The 22234-nt window shown below is 41.4% G+C and overlaps 1 protein-coding gene across 6 annotated transcripts in view; it reads left to right on the plus strand.

The window, feature by feature from the left end:
• Nucleotides 1–11765, plus strand: part of NR5A2 (nuclear receptor subfamily 5 group A member 2) — a 153648-nt gene extending 141883 nt beyond the window's left edge. For all 6 annotated transcript variants that reach the window (XM_017896584.1, XM_017896587.1, XM_017896585.1 and 3 more), the window contains one exon: nt 8309–11765. In XM_017896584.1, the coding sequence (XP_017752073.1) occupies nt 8309–8556 (248 nt within the window). In that variant the 3' untranslated portion in view covers nt 8557–11765. The remainder of the gene's footprint in view (nt 1–8308) is intronic.
• Nucleotides 11766–22234: the final 10469 nt, after the last annotated feature.

Here is a 22234-nt window from a genome sequence, read left to right on the forward strand (position 1 = left end):
CCCTTCTACACACTTCTGGCAGAATGCTTTTTTTAAATCACAAAGCTGACCATTTCCCTGTTTCCTAAAACCATTCAGCGTTTTTGCCTTGCTTTCACAACAAAATCCAGACCATCTGACATGCAATGGTCTTCACAGTCTTAACCTTATGGCCCATCTTCATCTGGCCCACCTATTCCTTCGCCACAAAGGCTGAGCTGTTTAACAGTGTACCAAAGACCTCTCTGTTCTTTCCTTCTCTAGGAAAGAGAGATATAGGCCACTGTCTGCTAGGATATGCGTTCTCTTCCATGTGTTGCTCAGCTCATTCTAACTCATCTTTCAAAACTCCTCAGGTGTCACCTCCCCCAAAGACCCCTCTTTTCTCTTGAACCCTGTGTTAGCCGCCCATCCTGTGAGGGCACTGCTATCTGTATCACATTAATTGAGCTACTGTATACAGAAACTGTGCCTTTATTTCCATATCTCCAGCACCCAGNTCTGCCTCCTGGATTCAAGTGATTCTCCTGCCTCAGCCTCCCGAGTAGCGGGGATTACAGGTGTACGCCACCACATGGGACCTTTTTTCTAAACCATGTATACAAAAAAAGGCAAAAGTGGAGAAATTCTTATTTCTTAGCCTTGGCACCTGTACAATACAATTGGAAGGGGTTGGGGTGGGGCTTGTCCAGAGAAGTCCTCACAAAGGTGCCCCATGACACAGACTGTGCTCAGTCCCCATCGTGAGACTTATTTATAATATTGATTTGTAGCATTTAAGATGTTAAATATCCTTCAAAATTTCCAACATTAAGTTGTGTTACATGCCAATATAAATGTCAAATGTACATTATTTCATTCAAATTATCTGAAAACCATTCATTCGCATATCATGAGATCCTTTAGAAATGGAACTATTTGACTAACCAGCACGTCCCATTCTCCAACTCCAGCAAGTGACAGAAACTTGCAGGCATTGACACAATAAGGGGAAAAAAACTCCAGGACTTTAAAATAATGAGCCCTGCAGGGCTCAGATTCCTGCTCCGCCAGAGAGAAGTCTTGTGGTAGAGGATACAAGGACTTTAGAGTGAGACGGGCCTGGTCATAAATTCAAGATCTTCTTACTAGCATTAAAATCCTAGATGAGTTTCTCAACCCCTCTAAGCCTCTGTTTTTTCATCGGGAAAATTGTATTAATAATAACTTCCCCATAAGATTCTTAAGAGGCTTAAATATGTTAAAGACACTTGTCACATTAATTGGTGTTTGGTAAATGTTATTTCCTCCCTCATTCTTACTAACTTTGAGATCTTGGGAAAGCCATTTAATCCCACTGATTCTTAATTTCATTAATACCTGTAACACCTTCTAGGATAGAATCCTGCACAATTTAGCTTCTCCTGAATCCCACTCCTAGGCCAGTTGTTTTCTACACATTCTCACTAACTCCTGGGATTTCACCCATCACCCATCAGTTGTACACTGATAAGTCCCAAATCTATACCCCAGCTTAAGCCTTTCTCTTGAAGTCTGGACCTTTATGTCTGGCCATTTCCTGGACATCTTCACCCAATATTCCATGTGCTCCTTAAATTCAACATGGCCATACCAAGACTCCTTAACTATTGCTTCTCGAATTTGCTGCTCCTCTTGCCTTGGTGATGGCCACCACCTTCCTCCCTTAACAGACACCTGGAAGCCATCCAGGACCCTCACTCATTCTCTCTGTCTCTCCTACTTTTATTAACCCAAGGCCAAAAGCCTGTTACATCAACTATCTTGATGCCTTTCAAGTCCCTCCCCACCTCCTTGGCCGCCATATTTCTCTTCTGTGTTCCTGCAGCAGCCTCCTGGCTGGTCTCCCTCCATGAGCCTGCTCTCCCCTCACCCTCCTGCACACACTAGTCCCTTCTACACACTTCTGGCAGAATGCTTTTTTTAAATCACAAAGCTGACCATTTCCCTGTTTCCTAAAACCATTCAGCGTTTTGCCTTGCTTTCACAACAAAATCCAGACCATCTGACATGCAATGGTCTTCACAGTCTTAACCTTATGGCCCATCTTCATCTGGCCCACCTATTCCTTCGCCACAAAGGCTGAGCTGTTTAACAGTGTACCAAAGACCTCTCTGTTCTTTCCTTCTCTAGGAAAGAGAGATATAGGCCACTGTCTGCTAGGATATGCGTTCTCTTCCATGTGTTGCTCAGCTCATTCTAACTCATCTTTCAAAACTCCTCAGGTGTCACCTCCCCAAAGACCCCTCTTTTCTCTTGAACCCTGTGTTAGCCGCCCATCCTGTGAGGGCACTGCTATCTGTATCACATTAATTGAGCTACTGTATACAGAAACTGTGCCTTTATTTCCATATCTCCAGCACCCAGACCAGAGCTGTAAGACTGACTGACAGACTGAATGAATGAATGAATGAATGAATGTGTATACATTGTGTATACATGAAGATATGAAATAATAAATAAAGCATGTTAAGAATGTTTTGTAAACTACAAAGCACCAATCAGTTGTGAGGGCTTGTTATTTCTGTGTACATACATAGTATATACACTTTATATCCACTTTTTTTTTTTTTTTTAAGAGACAGGGTCTCACTCTGTTGCCCAGGCTGGAGTGCAGTGGCACAGTTATAGCCTACTGCAACCTTGAGCTCCTGGCTCAAGTGATGCTCCTACTTCAGCCTCTCAAGTAGCTGAGACTACAGGCAAACACCACCATGTCCAGCCAACTTGTTATTTCTAATTTTTGGGGAGACAGGAGTCTTGCTGTGGTGCCTAGGCTGATCTCGAACTCCTGGGCTGAAGTGATCCTCCATTTTTGTAGATAGCTCCTGCCAAGGGCTGCATTTTCTTATTAATTTGCCCATGAAAGCATAAAATTGTATGTTCTAGTTGGTAAAAATAACTCTTGGGTTAGTGTGTGTGTGTGTGTGTGTGTGTGTGTGTACACACCTATATTATTCTAAGGGACTTATGGGAATGAATTTAAAACCTTGAGTTTTGGATTTTGCTGGAAACTGGAGATAGAACCTAAGTTTAGGTGTCAGCACCAAAATTATCCTGCCCTCCCCTCCCCAATCCCTAAACAGCCCTGATTTCTTTTTAAACGTGAACTTTGTTCTTATGAAAAGAACTAACATGTTCTCCAACTTCCAGAAGTTCTTACAAAATTAGTTATACAGATTGCCCAAATTTGGCCCTTTAAAAAATAATTTTGAACATTAGCTCCTTACAGAAAATCTATTTTCTTTCTCCTTTTCTAGAGGAAAGGTCCTTCTGAGGGCAAATCGTGCGGCAGTTTATAGATTGTCATCTCTCTAAAGACCTCAAAGAAAATAAGTATTTTCTATGTGCAAAATGGTACCTCTTTTTCCACCTTTATGTCCTTTAAAAGATTAGATAAGCCAGCTCGCACCTGTAATTAATCCAAGATATTCCCAGTTACTGGGACCAGGAGTAGCTGAGGCCGGAGGATCACTTGAGCCCAGGAGTTCAAGGCTACAGTGAGTTATGATGTCACCACTGCATTCCTGCCTGGGTGGCAGAACGAGACTCTGTCCCTATTTATAAAAAAAAATCAGACAATAATATTAGTAATTTAAAAAAATTAAAATCTTTACAAAGACAAAAAAGACTAAGGAGTTTTTTTCCCACTTGTGAAAAATTAACAAATATAATTAGTGTGTTGTTGGCAAAAGCCAACACACTCCATGTGAGCCTCACAGCCCCCAGCCCCCTGGCTCAGCAGAGGACCCATTTCTGAAAAAGTGCGTTGAATGACAAGGTTTATAGACTGCACCATTATGGCAGCTACCAGGGAGGCAGAGATGAGTATCTTCCTCTTCAGAGAGCCTGAATGTTGTGTAGGACTGAAAAGTCAGCACTGTAATATATTCAAGAAGACCTAAGGGTTTACTTTCCAATAAGGATGGAAAAAAATCTGAGCACCCCACTGTGAGCTTATCGTAATGCTGCTTCATATAACAAGTTGGTAATTAGTCCCTGAGTGAATAAAGTAGAATAGATGATAAGAGATTGATACTAAGAGGAGAAGCACAAAATGCTCTTGCCAGTCATCAAAATTTAAAGGCTATAGAGAAAGGGTTGGGGATGCCTCTGTCTGTTTACATACCATTTCCAACTCAGAATTTGTAATGATAGGGTTTATTAACTGGCGTTTTTAAATTGTATGAAAATGAAGCTTGTATAAATTTCAAAGGAACACACGGAGTGCCAAATGCAGGAGCCTTTGCAATCCAGCCTAAAATGCCACAGAAAAACTGATGGGAATTTTGATCTCATATCAATCTCTTTTCCTCCAGCTTGGGGGTCTTTTGCTAAAATCCAGATGCGGGACATGCTATTTAATATGAGAACCAAACAGCAAATTTCAAAAACATATATTTCTGGGAACTCCAGAACATGTAATCATTTGTCTAGATTTTGTTTTTTTCATATAATTTAATATCAATTCACTTGTATATTTCTGTTGTTAGAGACTCCTGATGACTCTCTAACAACATGAAGATGAGTTCAGATTCCCAAGCTGCAGCTCCTATTCATTACTTAATATGGAATAGGGCTTGATTTTTATTGGAGGGACGTTACAGAGAAAATGGAAATCAGGACGATTTCAGTGTTTACATCTGGGCCATAGCTTTGCATTAAACATGCTTCCCCTTTCCATCCCCAAGTCCTGAGAATTTAAATTTCTATTTTAATGGGATTCATGTTTTAATTTTTATGAAAAGGCATGCATTTTCATCAAAACTAATTCCATGAGTACTGAGGAAACACACTTAAGTTTCTAAACTCTTCCTAAAAAGTAAATATGAGTGAACCACATAAACGGGTGAAAATTCTAGGTCTTTTGGGAGGTGGTATCATTTGTATTTTGGCACTTAATATTTTCCATTGCTTTTAGGTCCTTGTGAACTGTCTGTGAACTACCTCGATTATAGTGGAAAATCCAGGGTCTACCTGTCTGTCAGGTCCAGTCCACAGCGTCCCGGGGACTGATTCCAATCCAAATGAGAACATAGGCAGGTTTCCCTTACCACAAAACTGACCAGTGAAAATCCTCATTTGCAAAACACGTAAATTAGAACTTGATTATTCAGATCACAAAAGGATTCATCAGAGAACTTTTTGAATAGAAAACACGATTACATGTAAAGTATGGTATTTTATTTCAGGGAGAGATCCATTACATATACGCCAAATTTTTGAAAATTAGTTTCTAGTTAGAAAAATAAAGGAAATTGGCTTGTGAAATAATTTAACAGGTAAATTCACAATTGTATCAATCTTGGACAAATACAACAAGAATGTGAAGCAAAGAGTTACTGTTGTATTCCCTGAGGATGGCTGGACTAAAGCATATCGCTTATCCCCAGGAGCTTACAGTCTGCATAGGGAAATGGATGATTAAATAGACAGAAGCCAGCACCGAGGCAGGCAGCAGAGCAATGATCCTGGAACAGCATGGTCAGTAAATGAGAGGAATTCAATCAGAACTTCTTCAGGATCATTGCCACGTGTATAGATGTAAAAACAAAATGACATTCAGCAAGTAAGAATCTTGGGGACAATTAGCAGCATACATTTTATTATTTCATGATAACATTCATCAAAATAGCTTAATGGGATAATTAATTCAGGCATGTGGATTCAATTCTGATAAGCTTTAGCAAAAAATAGTATATTTAGCCCAAGTATGAGAAACCTGTATATTTTCCTGCCAGAAGGAAAATTGCATGTATTTCCAAACTTTTGAGGGAAAAGGGTGTTAGTATGAACCAGTATTCATAGAAATTAACCATCGAGGCTGGACGCAGTAGCTCACGCCTGTAATCCCAGCACTTTGGGAGGCCAAGGTGGGTGGATCACTGGAAGTCAGGAGTTCGAGACCACCCTAGTCAACATGGTGAAACTGGTCTCTACTAAAAATACAAAAATCAACTGGGCGTGGTGGCACAAGTCTGTAATCCCAGCTACTCGGGAGGCTGAGGCAGGAGAATTGCTTGAACCCAGGAGGTGGAGGTTACAGTGAGCTGAGATGTACCACTGTACTACAGCCTAGGCAACAGAGCAAGACTGTCTCAACAAAAAAAAGAAAAGAAAGAAAAAAAGAAAGAAATTAACCATCATATGCTAAGCTGAAGACTCTAAATTATCATTCTTTAATAGTAAGTGGATAAACCAAAACTTATGATCTAGTCTTTGTTTTATGTTTGTTGGTAGTTTCCTTTCCTTTTTTTTCCTTAACAGAGCAGCGTAGTTTATCACAGAATATTAAAACTACTTCTCAAAAAATACTTTTATCAAAAAAGGAAAGTTTCATGCAAATTTCGAAAAAAAGGCTCTTCTTCATTTTCTTACATTTTATATTAATTCTATGCAAATTTCTACATCCTCTCTATTAATCTCTGTGACTGTTAATTGCTTGCTGGTGAGAGTATTTTTTGCTATAGTGTAAAATAATATTCCATTTCAAATTGTTTTAATAATCATGTTTTAATCACTATAATGCAAGACAAATGTAGATTTTTCTATTATGTACCAAGGTACAACATATTGAAGGTATTTCTGATTGTTTATATTATGTAATTTTGAACCAAGTATGACTCTGGATACACAGTCGTATTTATAAATATTTTTAAGTAACTTAAAATCATTTTTAAAATATATTAAATAAGACAGGTGGAAAATGCTTTACTAACTGTAAAGTGCCACATGTGTAAAATGTCCAGAGCACACCAATGTGGTTGCCAATTTAAAAGCCACCAGAAGACACAGAGCTCCTTATCTGTAGTATTTATCTGTCTGTAAAACTCATTAATGAATAATCAAATATGTTTGAGTCTCCCATCTCGCTTTGAAAGAGATGTGGTACCAACTCTCGACATAGCTATTTCAGTACTAATTCCTCACTGTTTTTAATTTGGGTCAGAGACTTGGGGATTGAAAGAGGAAGCATGTTTAAAGCAAAGCTATGGCCCAAATGTAAACACTGAAATCGTCCTGAACACACTTCAACAGCGAATGTATGACAGCCTAGTGTAAAGCCATTTAGAAATAACAAGATGGACATGTACACATATGTAGGTTAAGTTCAACAGCATATAATGCCAAAAACAGTATAGTGGGTATGAGTTGCTTTAACTGAGTTTAATACCTTTATCCTTTTAGTCATGGTACTGTGTGGTTTTCTTCTGAATCTCTTTCTTATTTATTTTTATCCAATTAGAAAATAAAGCAGGGCAGGGTGGCTGCATCTGTTTACTTAGTGAGCATGGATGTATGTAAACACACACATGTATTTGTCTATTTTTTCCAGAGGCTTCTATGTACACATCGTATAAAAGTCATACTGTTAACATAAATCAACCCCAGAAGAGAAATTCCAGCATACCATTTTCCCTTGCCTATTGTCTGTGTGTGTGTTTGTATGTCAGTCTGTCTTTTTATTCTGGCTTTCTCTCTTATTCAGTATTTATAAGGACCTTTAGGGCAGATGTCTAAAAACAACTGCATAGTCATCAGGAGTTAGGCAGAATGAAATGCCTTCGCTCATCTTCTCTACATGCGTGACTAGAAGAAAAAAAGAAACACAAAGTATCAGACTTTAGAAACCACATGCAGGTTAAAGGGCACCGACCATCCTGGCTTGTGTTCTGCCTAAAGGACAAGGCTTTCATTTGATAAAGATCATTAGTCACCAAGATATATATTTTAGAGAGTTCCCAGTAGCGAATATTCCGTTGGCAGTCACTGGAGTGTACCAGATGGTTCATTAGCATAGGCTAGACAAGTCAAAGACTTTCAGAATCATTTAGAAAATGTCAAACAGAAACAAGAATCCTGTCACTTTTTATTAGAATTAACTACATCATATCCTGGACACAGATTTCACCTTGGGTCAGAAAAATTAATACAGAATTATATGAATTGTGTAATATACTGGGTTAAGATAGGTCTTTCTCCAGGGACTCATTTGCTGGCAATATATTAAGATCCCTCTACTTTAGGAATCCTCAAACCTTTCCTTTTGTAAGATATGAAAAGAGTTGACCTTGCTCAAAATCCATTGGTGTCTAATTGATTTGAGGTATATGCAGAATTTCAACAAGACATTCTTCTAAAGCTCTTTTGTGATCCTTTTCCCAGGAAGCTTGGTGAGTGGGGTTATTCAGCAGCACGTAAAGTATGCTTTATGTCAAAAGGAAAATACATCCATTAATTGAACACATTACTTTAGTAAACAGGAATTAAAATGCTATTGAAATGTTGCTTTTTTTTTTTTTTAATGCAGATGTCAAAAACCTTGAAAATTTCCAGCTGGTAGAAGGTGTCCAGGAGCAAGTCAATGCCGCCCTGCTGGACTACACAATGTGTAACTACCCGCAGCAGACAGAGAAATTTGGACAGCTACTTCTTCGACTACCCGAAATCCGGGCCATCAGCATGCAGGCTGAAGAATACCTCTATTACAAGCACCTGAACGGGGATGTGCCCTATAATAACCTTCTCATTGAAATGTTGCATGCAAAAAGAGCATAAGTTACAACCCCTAGGAGCTCTGCTTTCAAAACAAAAAAAGGTTGGGGGAGTGGGGAAGGGGAAGAAGAACAGGAAGAAAAAAAGTACTCTGAACTGCTCCAAGCAACACTAATTAAAAACTTGCTTTAAAGATATTGAATTTAAAAAGGCATAATAATCAAATACTTAATAGCAAATAAATGATGTATCAGGGTATTTGTATTGCAAACTGTGAATCAAAGGCTTCACATCCCCAGAGGATTCCATAGAAAAGACATTGTAATGGAGTGGATTGAACTCACAGATGGATACCAACACCGTCAGAATAAGAACGGACAGAACAATTCTTGTATATTTAAACTGATCTCCGCTGTGAAGAAATTTAGGAACTAATCTTATTAATTAGGCTGATACAGCGGGGGATTTGAGCTTACAGGATTCCTCCATGGTAAAGCTGAACTGAAACAATTCTCAAGAATGCATAAACTGTACCTACAATAGCCCCTCCCTCTTCCTTTGAAGGCCCCAGCACCTCTGCCCTGTGGTCACCGAATCTGTACTAAGGACCTATGTTCAGCCACACCCAGTAGTAGCTCCACCAAATCATGAACAGTCTAATTTTGAGTGTCTGTGTCTTAGACCTGCAAACAGCTAATAGGAAATTCTATTAATATGTTAGCTTGCCATTTTAAATATGTTCTGAGGTTTGTTTTGTCACGTGTTCATGATGTTAAGAAAATGCAGGCAGTATCTCTCTTCTATCTTATATAAATGTTAATTAATATTAAGGGAAATGACTACAAACTTTCAAAGCAAATGCTCCATAGCTAAAGGAACTTAGACCTTATTTCTGCTACTGTTGCTGAAATGTGGCTTTGGCGTTGTTGGATTTCATAAAAAATTTCTGGCAGGAAGTCTTGTTAGGATACATCAGTCTTTTTCATCATCCAAGTTTGTAGTTCATTTAAAAATAAAACATTAAACATATTTTGCTAGGATGTCAAATAGTCACAGTTCTAAGTCGTTGGAAACAAAATTGACACATGTTAATCTATGCAAAGAGAAAGGAAAGGATGAGGTGATGTATTGACTCAAGGTTCATTCTTGCCGCAATTGAACATCCTCAAAACTTGGGATGGAAATGGTGATTTTTACACGTGGCCTGGAAAAATATTAAAGTAATTCAAATCTTCTCCAAAGGGGAAAGGAAGAGAGTGATACTGACCTTTCTAAGTCATAGGCCAAAGTCTGCTGTAGAACAAATATCGGAGGACAAAGAATCGCAAATTCTTCAAATGACTATTATCAGTATTATTAACATGCGATGCCACAGGTATGAAAGTCTTGCCTTATTTCACAATTTTAAAAGGTAGCTGTGCAGATGTGGATCAACATTTGTTTAAAATAAAGTATTAATACTTTAAAGTCAAATAAGATATAGTGTTTACATTCTTTAGGTCCTGAGGGGCAGGGGGATCTGTGATATAACAAAATAGCAAAAGCAGTTATTTCCTTAATGTTATTTTTCTGATTGGTAATTATTTTAACAGTACTTAATTATTCTATGTCGTGAGACACTAAAATCAAAAACGGGAATCTCATTTAGACTTTAATTTTTTTGAGATTATCGGCGGCACAATCACTTGTAGAAACTGTAAAAAATAAAAGTATCTCCTAGTCCCTTAATTTTTTCATAAATGTTTCTGGCTTTTGAATAGTGTATTTATATTGTATATCATAGTTTCAACTGTAGACAATTATGATGCTAATTTATTGTTCCTTGGTTTCAACTTTGTATAAGATATAGCCAAGACTGAAGAAACCAAATACATGTGTTTACTGTAGCATGTCTTCAAGTTAGTGGAACTTAGTTCAGGGACATAGAAGAGTCTTAATGAATTAAAATCATTCACTTCATTAAATGTCTGTAAATCTTCATCATTCCTACTGTAGTTTATTTAATATCTATTGTAAATTATATGACTTGTAGCTTCCTCTGGTTTTCAAGTAAACTTAACAAGGTGGAGTCTTACCTGGTTTTCCTTTCCAAGCATTGTAAGTTGTATACCAAAGATATTAGTTATTACTTCTGTGCGTACAAAGAGGATTATTTTATTACTTTTATTAATCACCTCTAATACTCATCCACATGAAGGGTACACATTAGGTAAGCTGGGCGTTGGCTCATGCATAGTCTCAGTCACCCGTGTTATCTTCATGGCTCAAAGGACAATGCAAAATCACTGATCAGAGCGCATATCCAAAGCATTACAGAGAACAGCAGCATCATTGCCCTCTCCAGCTGAAAAACAAGTTGGCTAGAAGATACATGGAGAGGAATGGTGTTGTCAACAGTGAATGAAACGGTCCTATCATGCATATGTACTGTGGGTGGAGACAATTATAAGATTTGACTATAACTATTTGGAGGGTCTTTAACATTGCCAAAAAACCAAATATGTTGATTTTTATTTTATTTTATTTTGTATTTTAAGAGGCGAGATCTTGATCTCATATGCTCCCCAGGCTGGCCTCGAACTCCTGGACTCAAGCATTCCTCCCACTTTCAACCTCCCCAGTAGCTGGGACTAGGGGTGCACGCCAGCACGCCTGGCTACATTGACTCTTAAAGTCTATGTTCTCTTATTTTAAAGATACAGTACTCCCCACTGAAAATCAAACCTAAAAAATGTCACTTATTGGTATGTTGTTAACCTGGTAGATTAAATCACAAGAACAATTAGAAAGATGGGCAACACAGCGGGTTACATCCACACTGCTGATCACACCAACGACAGGAGCTGGTAAGCAAGAAAGCATCACAGCCAGCGTCTGTTCACCCAAGGTTGACAAGTGAAGTTTCTCTAGTGTTGATTGTTAGCCTATTTGTAACCTGACATTTACTTAGCAACTGCCTTATCAATTACAGGATTTACCGGTAACAGCAGACTCAAATATAAAGGTTGTTGGCTTAACTTGGTTTATTATAGTTGCTCTATGTTTGTAAACAGACAATCCGGAATGTCTGATTATTTGTATCACAGATCTGCAGCTGCCTTGGACTTGAATCCATGCAATGTTTAGAGTGTGAAGTCAGTTACTTGTTGATGTTTTCTTACTGTATCAATCAAATACATATTGTCATGTCAGTTCTTGCCAGGAATTTCTCAACAAAATGGAATTTTTTTCAGTATTTCAATAAATATTGATATGCCCAGCCTGATAATTTTAAAAGTTTTATGTTGTCCTCATTCTATTGGATACTAAAGCTTCTTTTTTTTTGAGACGGAGTCTTGCTCTGTTGCCCAGGCTGGAGTGCATCGTCGCAATCTCGGCTCACTGCAAGCTCCCCCTCCCCGGTTCACGCCATTCTCCTGCCTCAGCCTCCCGAGTAGCTGGGACTATAGGCGCCCGCCACTACGCCTGGCTAATTTTTTGTATTCTTTAGTAGAGACAGGGTTTCACTGTGTTAGCCAGAATGGTCTCGATCTCCTGACCTCGTAATCCGCCCGCCCCAGCCTCCTAAAGTGCTGGGATTACAGGCGTTAGCCACCGCGCCCGGCCAACTAAGGCTTCTAAGAGACTTGACTGGGAGTGAAATCAAAAGAATCCCACAGGAATAGATACTTTTCCCTCTAGATATCTTCTAGAGTGGTTGACTGTCCTTCCATGGATACCTGAAGCATTAAATTCAATCTGCACATCATCTCTACACATGAAACAAAGTATTTTATATTGTTATAATCAATGAGCAGAAAAATCTTAATAGCCTCTCACTTTTTTGTAGAGCTTATGGTGCCCCGATAACTTTCCCAAGTGCTTTATTAATTCACTGGGTCTTCAGAACAGATCCAGGAGGTATTATTCTCATCTTAACTATTCGAAACACTAGTCAGAGGAGGAGCGGGAATTTGAACCTAGGCAGTTTGACTCCAGAATCAACACTCTTAAACACTATACCATTCTGTCTCTAGACCAGGAGGACACTTCAGATTTGCTTTAAAAGGCAAAGATAGGCCGGGTGCAATGGCTCACATCAGCAATCCCAGCACTTTGGGAGGCTGAGGCAGGCGGATCACCTGAGGTCAGGAGTTCAAGACCAGCCTGACCAACATGGAGAAATCCTGTCTCTCCTCAAAATACAAAATTAGCTGGGCATGGTGGCACATGCCTGTAGTTTCAGTTATTCAGGAGGCTGAGGCAGGAGAATCGCTTGAACCAGGGAGGCAGAGGTTGTGGTGAGCTGAGATTGCGCCATTGCACTCCAGCCTGGGCAGTAAGAGCGAAACTCCGTCAAAAAAAAAAAAAAAAAAAAAGAGAGGCAAAGATATTGGAGAAAATCAGACATTAGGTCACCTCAAAGTATATAGATATCTATCAATAACCCAAACATAAAAGCGTTTATACTTTATGGATGTTAATCCTAAAAAGTGAGATGCCCATGTTCTAGAAATTAGCCTCCTTCAGTACCATTGTGGCTTTGCAGATGTTTAAGGCAATGAAATAACTACGAAATCCATTTTCAAAATTAATAAAACCTCTATTACAAAATAGTATAAGAGCCACAAAACACTTAACAATGTTTAGGAAACATTATGGTCCAGCCTCCCACTTCACACTCCACCCTTCCCATCCCTACCCTGGGCCAAGATAAGCAGGAAGTGCTCATTCTTTCCCAAGCAGATGCCAATTTTTCTTAGGATCCTACAAAAAGATACCATGGAGTCCAACCCAAAATACTTCACTTAGAGTCTAGTGAGTATGAAACTTAAACTTACTATTATTTTTATTTTCGCCCAGGCTGGAGTGCAGTGGCACCATCTCAGTTCAACAACCTCTGCCTCCAGAGCTCAAGCAATTCTCCTACCTCCACCTCCCAAGTAGCTGGAACCATAGGCATGCGCCACCACACTCAGCTAACTTTTTATTTTTTTGTAGAGATGAGATCTTCTTATATTGCCCAGATTGGTCTCGAACTCCTGGGCTCAAGTGATCCTTCCGCCTTGGCCTCCCAAAGTGCTAGGATGACATGCCTGAGCCACTGTCCCTGGCCAAAACTAAGATTTTTAAGCAACTAAATAGCAGCCTACAAAATACATCCCCCTTTTCAACCTCTAACTAGAAAGAACTTTTTAAATGATTCTTGCTGACATTCCATGAAATATGAAAATATATATTCATATTTAAATGAACTATAATTACCATACAGGAGAGTATAGAATTTGATAAATATTTACATATGTATACACCCAGGTGATCATCACACAGTGTCAAGCAAGATAAAGCATATGGATTTTTAAAAATGTTTTTATAAGCAGTTATACACTTAAAAAAAAAAAAATTGGTGGAGAGAGCGTTTCTCCAAAGCCCAACCTGGCAATTGGCAGGGCTCATTCTGACGAGTGCAGAGGCCTCCCTTCCACTCACTGCGATGCTAAATCCATCAGCATGAGGCAGCCTCTAAGAAAAACTGGCCTATGCTGATGTGGATTTGATTGTTGTATGTGATATTCAAAATAGCTTTGAAGAGGTTTGTACTTTTAACTAAGTTTGACGTTCAGTTTGAAGCCATCTCTGATGTATATTTTTATGAGAAACATGTGGAAAGTTTGTTCAACATAATGCAGGTCAAAATGCTACAATACTTACTGATTTTGACATTTCCCTGGAATAATAAAGACCAATTTTCCTTAACACTGAACAGGAAGTGTATAGTTTAGTCACTCAAAATAAATATTCTTGCAATGCTTTATTACTGTTTCACGTAGGCATTTGTTTTACGTTAAGTTAGGAATTAATAATTCGGTGACTAACAGACTGTGATTGTGGTTTTGTTTGTAGAAAAGCTAAGAACCAATCTAAGAAACGTTGTACGTGTGTTGCTGGAAAAGAGAGAAAGGGGCAAAGGGGGATGAAATTAGACTAATTGCTGAGTATTCCCTTGAGTGAGTTTGAAACTAAACTATCAAGAAGGGAGGAGGCTTGAAAGCACTGGAGTCTCCATGCCCTTCCTGAGCTGATGTGAGCACAGATCAGACCTGAGTCGACCCCAGGAGGCACTGGGGATCCTGGTCCAGGCTCCATAGACACTAGATCAGATCCCAGACTATTCTTAGGATCATGTTAGAGCCAAGGAGAGACAGGAGTCGTCCTTCCAAGGAGACAACATGTGGACTCTGATTCGTGCTTCTCACTTTGCAGAGCACGCCCACTCTCTGGTCTCAGTGGACCCAGCAGCATCCCCCTGTCCTCAGTGGGCTTGGGCACCCTACCCCTCAGAGGGAGAAGCCCAGCCCAGGGAGCTGTGCCTGGGCTGGGGCCTCTCAGTACTTTCGTAACAGGAATTGAAGTCCCTCCAGCTCCCCTACCACCATGGGCATCTCCTGTGTAGAAGCCATCACAGGCTGTTCTTCTTCACCTCTCCTTCCTCCCGCGTGGCCTCAGTATCCAAGCCCCACCAGTTACTTTTCCTATTTTTCTCCCCTGTCAGTCTCTCCCTTCCTTCCCTGCAGATTTAGAGCAGACCTTTGGCATTTCTTGCCTGGAATTATGCAGTAGACTCCGGGCTGATCTGCTATCAATCTGAACGTACTCCAAACCTCACTCCATAGAGCACCCAGACCCATCTCCCTAACCCAGAGCTGATCATGTCATTCTCTTGCTTACAGTCCTCCAATGCCTGGTATCTTCAGGAAAAAGGCAGCTCTCACCGTGGCATCCAGATCTTTCCTGGCACAGCCTATGCCTTCCTTCCCAGCCTCCACCTGCCTTTCCAGCCTCCTGTCCAGGCCCACTCATGCATCAACCACACCATGAGCACAGCCTGCTCCTTCCTGTTCACTGTTCTCCAATGGTCTAGCCAACACAAACCAGGCTTAGAGAAGCCAAGGCAAGGAGGCTGCCCCTCCCCATCCAGCACACCCCTATCTCTGGGGCTCCCAGACCTCTGATGCTCATTATGCTCTGGTTTCATTGTGTTTATTTCCCAGGGTGGCTCCTCTAAACTGTGAGCGAAAGGACAAGGGCAGTGACTCGGTCATTTATAAACCACTGGCCCAGTGCCTGGCATAGAGCAGGCACAGCGCATGATGTCCACAAAAGAATCAAAGTTTCCCGAGTTGTGGACCACATTGCCCCGCAGTGGTCTCCTTGACTTGACTACGTGCATCTTCATCGGGCCCAGACTGGGATAATCCAGTACCCATCCAATACGCTCTTCTATGCCACCCTGTAACACGAACGTACTTTATGTTTGCTTCAGAGGTGATTCACATGTGTGACGCACGTCAGCTCCCCCTCTACGTGTGTTGTTCATCCAAGAACTAGGCAGTGAAAGTGGCATCACGCCATTCATATGAGGCGTTTAGCGTCATTACACAACATCAGAAGAAAGAGCTGCAAAGGGGATTAGAACTGTGCTCTGTGGCTCAGAGAGTAGAAACCCGTAGTAGTAAGGTAGGTAAACATTATGAAGAGGAAGATTTTGACACAATGTGGGAAAAAAAAAAAGCTTCATGGTCAAAGCTGTCCAAAAATGGAACTAACTATGTTACAGGCTGGTGACCTCCTAGGAACTGCTCCACCGAAGGCTGGACCTGACAACAGTTTTGGGGATGTGACTCCTACATGGAATGGCTGGCTGGATAATTTTTAATGACCCTCCAGAACTTACAGTCCAAGATTCCAGCAGGGCCAACCAAACAGACAGGTCTACACCTTCAGGAAGGACCTCTTTCCTCACTTCTCCCTGCAGGGAAGATTTGTTTGTGCTGTTAGAGTCTGCTAGAATGGCGAGATACTGAGAGGAGAAATCCAGCCAACTCCAGAGACCTAAGTATATAAGAGAGAAATTTATGAAGCTTGTTTTGGTATTTATTTATGATGCAGGAGAAAATCACAGCCTGCCAAACATGTTAGACCGATTCATGCTTACAAACAGGCAAGAGTTAGCATTCCGAAAATGTGTCTACCTTTTGGAAAAATTGCATTTCTCTCTTTGCCTCTGCTTCTCCAGCATCTGGTACGTAGTGGGAAGAAGCTCATGGTCAAGGTGCTGGTTCCCACATGCATATACCTCCTCTGTGTGAGGATCAGAAACATTCTCTGGTTAGACGATATCACCTAGGAACATTGCTTGTACTTGTCCTCCCAGCCCTTCCTCACAGCTCACCCCACCATCTGATGAAAGAGAACCAGTTGAAAAAGTTGCACTGGGCTGGGTGCAGTGGCTTATGCCTGTAATCCCAGCACTTTGGGAGGCTGAGGCAGGTGGATTACCTAGGGTCAGGAGTTCGAGACCAGCTTGACCAATATGGTGAAACCTTGCCTATACTAAAAATACAAAAATTAGCCGGGGATGGTGGTATGCACCTGTAGTCCCAGCTACTGAGGAGGCTGACACAGGAGAATTGCTTGAACCCAGCAGGCAGAGGTTATAGGGAGCCGAGACAGCACCACTGCACTTCAGCCTAGGCAACAGTGCAAGACTCCTTCTAAAAAAAAAAAGAAAGAAAGAAGGCCGGGCACGGTGGTTCAAGCCTGTAATCCTAGCACTTTGGGAGGCCGAGATGGGCAGATCACGAGGTCAGGAGATCAAGACCATCCTGGCTAACACGGTGAAACCCTGTCTCTACTAAAAAATACAAAAAACTAGCCGGGTGAGGTGGCAGGGGCCTGTAGTCCCAGCTACTTGGGAGGCTGAGGCAGGAGAATGGCATAAACCCGGGGAGGCAGAGCTTGCAGTGAGCTGAGATCCAGCCACTGCACTCCAGCCTGGGCAACAAAGAGAGACTCCGTCTCAAAAAAAAAAAAAGAAAGAAAGAAAGAAAAGGAAAAGTTGCACTGGAGAAACCCAGAACATCCATAAAAATGACTTAATATTTGTATTAATTTTACTTTAATTAATTAATAGAATAAAAACAATTTATTTCATATCCAAGAAATATTAATTGTTCCAGGCAATGATCTAATTGAGGAAATATACCCAAAGAACACATACTAGAGAGAATTCATGAAAATAATAGCATCTATGTTTAAGCACTATGTGCTGAGTTTTGAGTGCTATATGCTATGACAGACAGTTATCTCCCCAAAATGTATCCTCTCTTTTTTCCCTGGACACACGGCCACCCAGCTGAAGACTACGTTTTCCAGCTTCCTTTACAGCAAGGCATGACCAAGTGAGTAAGATGGGTCTGCAGCAATGGGATGTGAGCTGAAGTGACAAGCATACCTTCTTAGTCTTCTCCATTGGTAAAAACGAGTCACTTTCCTTAGTCTTTGGCTCCTAGCCCTTTCCCTGGCTGGACCCGAGGTGCAGACAGCAATCCAAGAAGACCAGTGATTGAAGAACAACAAGAGGGCTGTGTAAACTGGATCCCTGAATGGCCTGGTAGTGCCCACAGGCCAGCCTCAGGTGAGAGACAAATAAACTGCTCTCTTATTTAAGCCACTACATATTGGGCTTTCTTTTTATTTCCAAAGCTTAGCATTTACCTTACTCTGCAAACATGATTTCATTTAATCCTCATAACAACCCCTTCTTGTGACTATGAAAACTGAAACTTCCAGAGGTACATAACTTGTTCAAAGTTCTGCAGCTAGAAAGTGACAGAGTGTTGGCCGGGCGCGGTGGCTCACGCCTGTAATCCCAGCACTTTGGGAGGCCAAGACGGGCAGATCACGAGGTCAGGAGATCGAGACCATCCTGGCTAACACGGTGAAACCCTGTCTCTACTAAAAAATACAAAAAACTAGCCGGGCGAGGTGGTGGGCGCCTGTAGTCCCAGCTACTCGGGAGGCTGAGGCAGGAGAATGGCGTGAACCCGGGAGGTGGAGCTTGCAGTGAGCTGAGATCCGGCCACTGCACTCCAGCCCGGGCGACAGAGCGAGACTCCGTCTCAAAAAAAAAAAAAAAAAAAAAAAGGGACAGAGTGAGGGTTCAAAAATGTTCTGATTCTAAACCTCAGGAGTTGGGAACCTGAACAACTTAGCTACAGTGTCTTCCTGAAAGCACATACCAAGGTATCCTGTAGGGTCAACATTCACTCCAACAACTGAGCACTTTCTTTAGGACCGAAAAGAAGCAGGCTGGGCACGGTGGTTCGCACCTGTAATCCCAGAACTTTGGGAGGCCGAGGTGGGCAGATCACCTGAGGTCAGGAGTTCAAGACCAGCCTGGCCAACATGGCAAAACCCCGTCTCTACTAAAAACACAAAAATTAGCCGGGTGTGGTGGCACATGCCTGTAATCCCAGATATTTGGGAGACTGAGGCAGGAGAATCACTTGAACCCAGGAGACGGAGGTTGCAGTGAGCCGAGATCACATCACAGTACTCCAGCCTGGGCAACAGAGTGAGACTCTGTCTCGAAAAAATAATAATAACAAATTAAAAAGAAAAGAAGCAATGGTGACAGATACATTTCTAATAACTGCAACACCAAATAACTAGAAATTTTATTGACCTTAACAAGAGCCTAGACAAGCGCAGTTATAACCACAGACATTTAAAACAAGGGTCAGCTGCTCAGTGCCGTGGGAGTATCAACAACACAGACATTCTCTGAGTCTTACATAAATGAGAATTTTGAGGTGGTGACCTTTATTTTCTATACCACCTCAACGGGAAACATTGGCATAACCACCACTTATTAGCCCTGACTATGCTGCAACTGTAAGAACTATACAAATTTTTACACCTTGGTTTGATTAGTGGTTTCCCTGTTTATTTTATCACAAAATCACTTGAGCCATGTTATCTCTACATTAATTATTAGAGACTATGCAAATACAAAGCAATCATATTATGAAGAGAAAACATGTTGTGTTGATCATTTCTGCTCACATTCCTTTGCCATCAGTGCAGTTAGTAAGGTACTGATTGTTTAAAACAATTTTGTTCCAAAGATTTTCCCCAGAAATAAATTAAGACTGCCAAAATGTCTCTGCCATAGAGGTGGAACAAGCTTCTATAAATACGTGTGGAAACACGTGTTACATTCCCCCTGAGTGTTGCTGTAACAGGTTTTATTTCGCCTCTGCTCTTGCCTTGTGGCCTTGTGTTATTTGAGTGTCAAATGTTCCTGCAACTATTGTGTGGCCTGGATTCCAGCCAAGCTCCTTGGGCAATGCCTGGTCAGTGCTCCCTCATCCTCTCTACTTCCCTTAAAGAAGTCTTAAAGTGGCACAACCACCTGGGGAGAGAGAGATGGCCTCTCATCTGTCTCTCTCTCTCTCTCTCTTTTTGTAATTGAGACAAGGTCTTGCTCTGTTGCCCAGACTGGAGTGCAATAGCAGGATCATGGCTCACTGCAGCCTTGACCTCCCAGGCTCAAGTAATTCTCCCACCTTAGCCTCCTGAATAGATGAGACCACAGGTGTGCACCACCATGCACAGCTAATGTTTTGTTTTGTTTTGTTTTGTTTTCTGTAGAGACAGGGTCTCCCTATGTTGCCCAGGCTGGTCTCAAACTCCTGTGCTCAAGAGATCCTCCCACCTCAGCCTCCCAAAGTGCGAGGATTGCAGGCATGTAATGGATTAATGCAGAATCTAGGAAACAAACCATGCAAGAGATGGATTGTTAAACCCCACCTCTCCCTTTTTGTTTCATCATCTGTATTTTGGGAAGAACCTCCCTTTTCTCAACCTCAATAAAAGAAAAGGCAATAAAACACACCATTATCATGGGTTTATTTCACGTCTTTAAAATAATCATCTTGGCATAACTAAGCAAAAGTAAAAGTAGCATGACAGTGGTTTCTGTTTTAGTGCTCTTTTTTTCTGTTTTTTTTTTTTTTTTGCTTTGTTTCATTTTAATATAAAAGAAACTCAAATGAGGAGCTTATTTGTCTTCAACACTAACATGCAGCCTCTTTATCCAGCCATATTTGTGCCTGACGTGTTATTAGCAAAGAGAATTTTATAGAAGGTACAAGATTTAAATATGGATGCTGCTGACAAAGGCACAAAAGACTGAGTAACAGGTGACTGCTAGGAGATGAGAAGTGGGAACCAGAAACCCAAGGGCAATCCACAGATAGGGAAAAGAAGACACTAGAAGACAAGGGCCTGGAAGGGGTAAAAAGATGAGCTGAAAGCATATAGGGCTTAAAAAAAAAAAAAAAGATGAGGCTGCAACATTGAAACACCCTAGCCGGGCATGGTGGCTCACGCCTATAATCCCAGCACTTTGGGAGGCCAAGGTGGGCAGAACACCTGAGGTCAGGAGTTTGAGACCATCCTGGCCAACATGATGAAACCCTGCCTCTACTAAAAATACAAAAATGAGCTGGGTGTGGTGGTGGGCACCTGTAATCCCAGCTACTCAGGAGGCTAAGGCAGGAGAATCACTTGAACCCGGGAGGCAGAGGTTACAGTGAGCTGAGATCGTGCCATTGCACTCCAGCCTAGGCAACAAGAGCAAAACTCCGTCTCAAAAAATAAATAAATAAAAATAAAAATAAAAAAAAGAAAGAGACTTCAGGGGAACGTGGGACTACAAACGTTTTTTTATATGTTTGAACACAATTCATTGCGATTACATAGGAATAGGGAAAGTCAAAATCTACTAATTTTGTTATCGGTTAGTAAAATACCCATTATTAGTAATCTGTTTGCTTTTGAGTTCTCCAAACAGAATAAAGCCACGTGCCCTTCCTTCTGTCCATCCATCAGGTGTTTGGGAATGGAAAACAGCTCCAGTCATCTATCCCATCAGTGCCTACATGGGGGTGGGATGTGGGTTGTGACCTCAGCAGCTCAGATGGTCAAGGCCTCCTTCAGCCGTTGGTTGGGAGTGTGGCAGATGGGAGTGGCAGTGGCTTTGTAAACACGGAGGAGGGGCATCTGCCACTTGTATATCTGGGAACACCCCAGAGAAACCATAAGGCTCCAAGGGATGGAGGGTAAGAGGAAGAAGAGGCAACAGGTAAGGCTGTCCTCTTCCCCTGCCCTCCACTGTGTTGCCAGCCATCCTGAAATCAGGTTATTATGCCCCCAAATCAAGCACCCTGCCCATCCCAGGTTACCAAATCCTACCCTATGTCTTCGCTTAGACAATTTCAGGTATCTACTCTTCTTAGTCAGAGGAAAGTAAACAGGCAGTTACCCATCTACGGCCAGGAAATTAAGACCTGGCCCAGATGCCCAAAAGCAGTAATCCTTCCCTCTCTCACCCCTGCATTCTCCCTCCTTATTTTCTAAGAATTGCTTTGCTTTCAGAGAGAGAGAGAGAGAGAGCCAAGCTTACAAAATACGTCACAAATCTAACATAAATAAGATGCACATCTCAGTAGTGTCATGTGTCAGCGCATGGGAAGAATTAAAAGGGCATTAGAAGTCTACTGAGCGTCCCCTGTTTCTTCCATCATGAAGTTTTGGGGAGCCAGGCTCTCCACCAGGGATCCGAAACCTGCTCCCAACTTTAGCTTCTTTTAACTCGATACTTACTCATAACAGGTGCTCAAAAAACATTTCTCAGATTAAATCAAATAGTTAATTGCTTTTATCCTGTTTTATTTTTTATTTATTTATTTATTTTTTGAGACGGAGTCTCGCTCTGTCACCCAGGCTGGAGTGCAGTGGCCAGATCTCAGCTCACTGCAAGCTCCGCCTCCTGGGTTCACACCATTCTCCTGCCTCAGCCTCCCAGGTAGCTGGGACTACAGGCGCCGCCACCTTGCCTGGCTAGTTTTTTTTT

The sequence above is a fragment of the Rhinopithecus bieti genome, unplaced genomic scaffold, assembly GCF_001698545.2.
Source record: "Rhinopithecus bieti isolate Rb0 unplaced genomic scaffold, ASM169854v2 scaffold_24392, whole genome shotgun sequence".
NCBI lineage: Eukaryota > Metazoa > Chordata > Mammalia > Primates > Cercopithecidae > Rhinopithecus > Rhinopithecus bieti.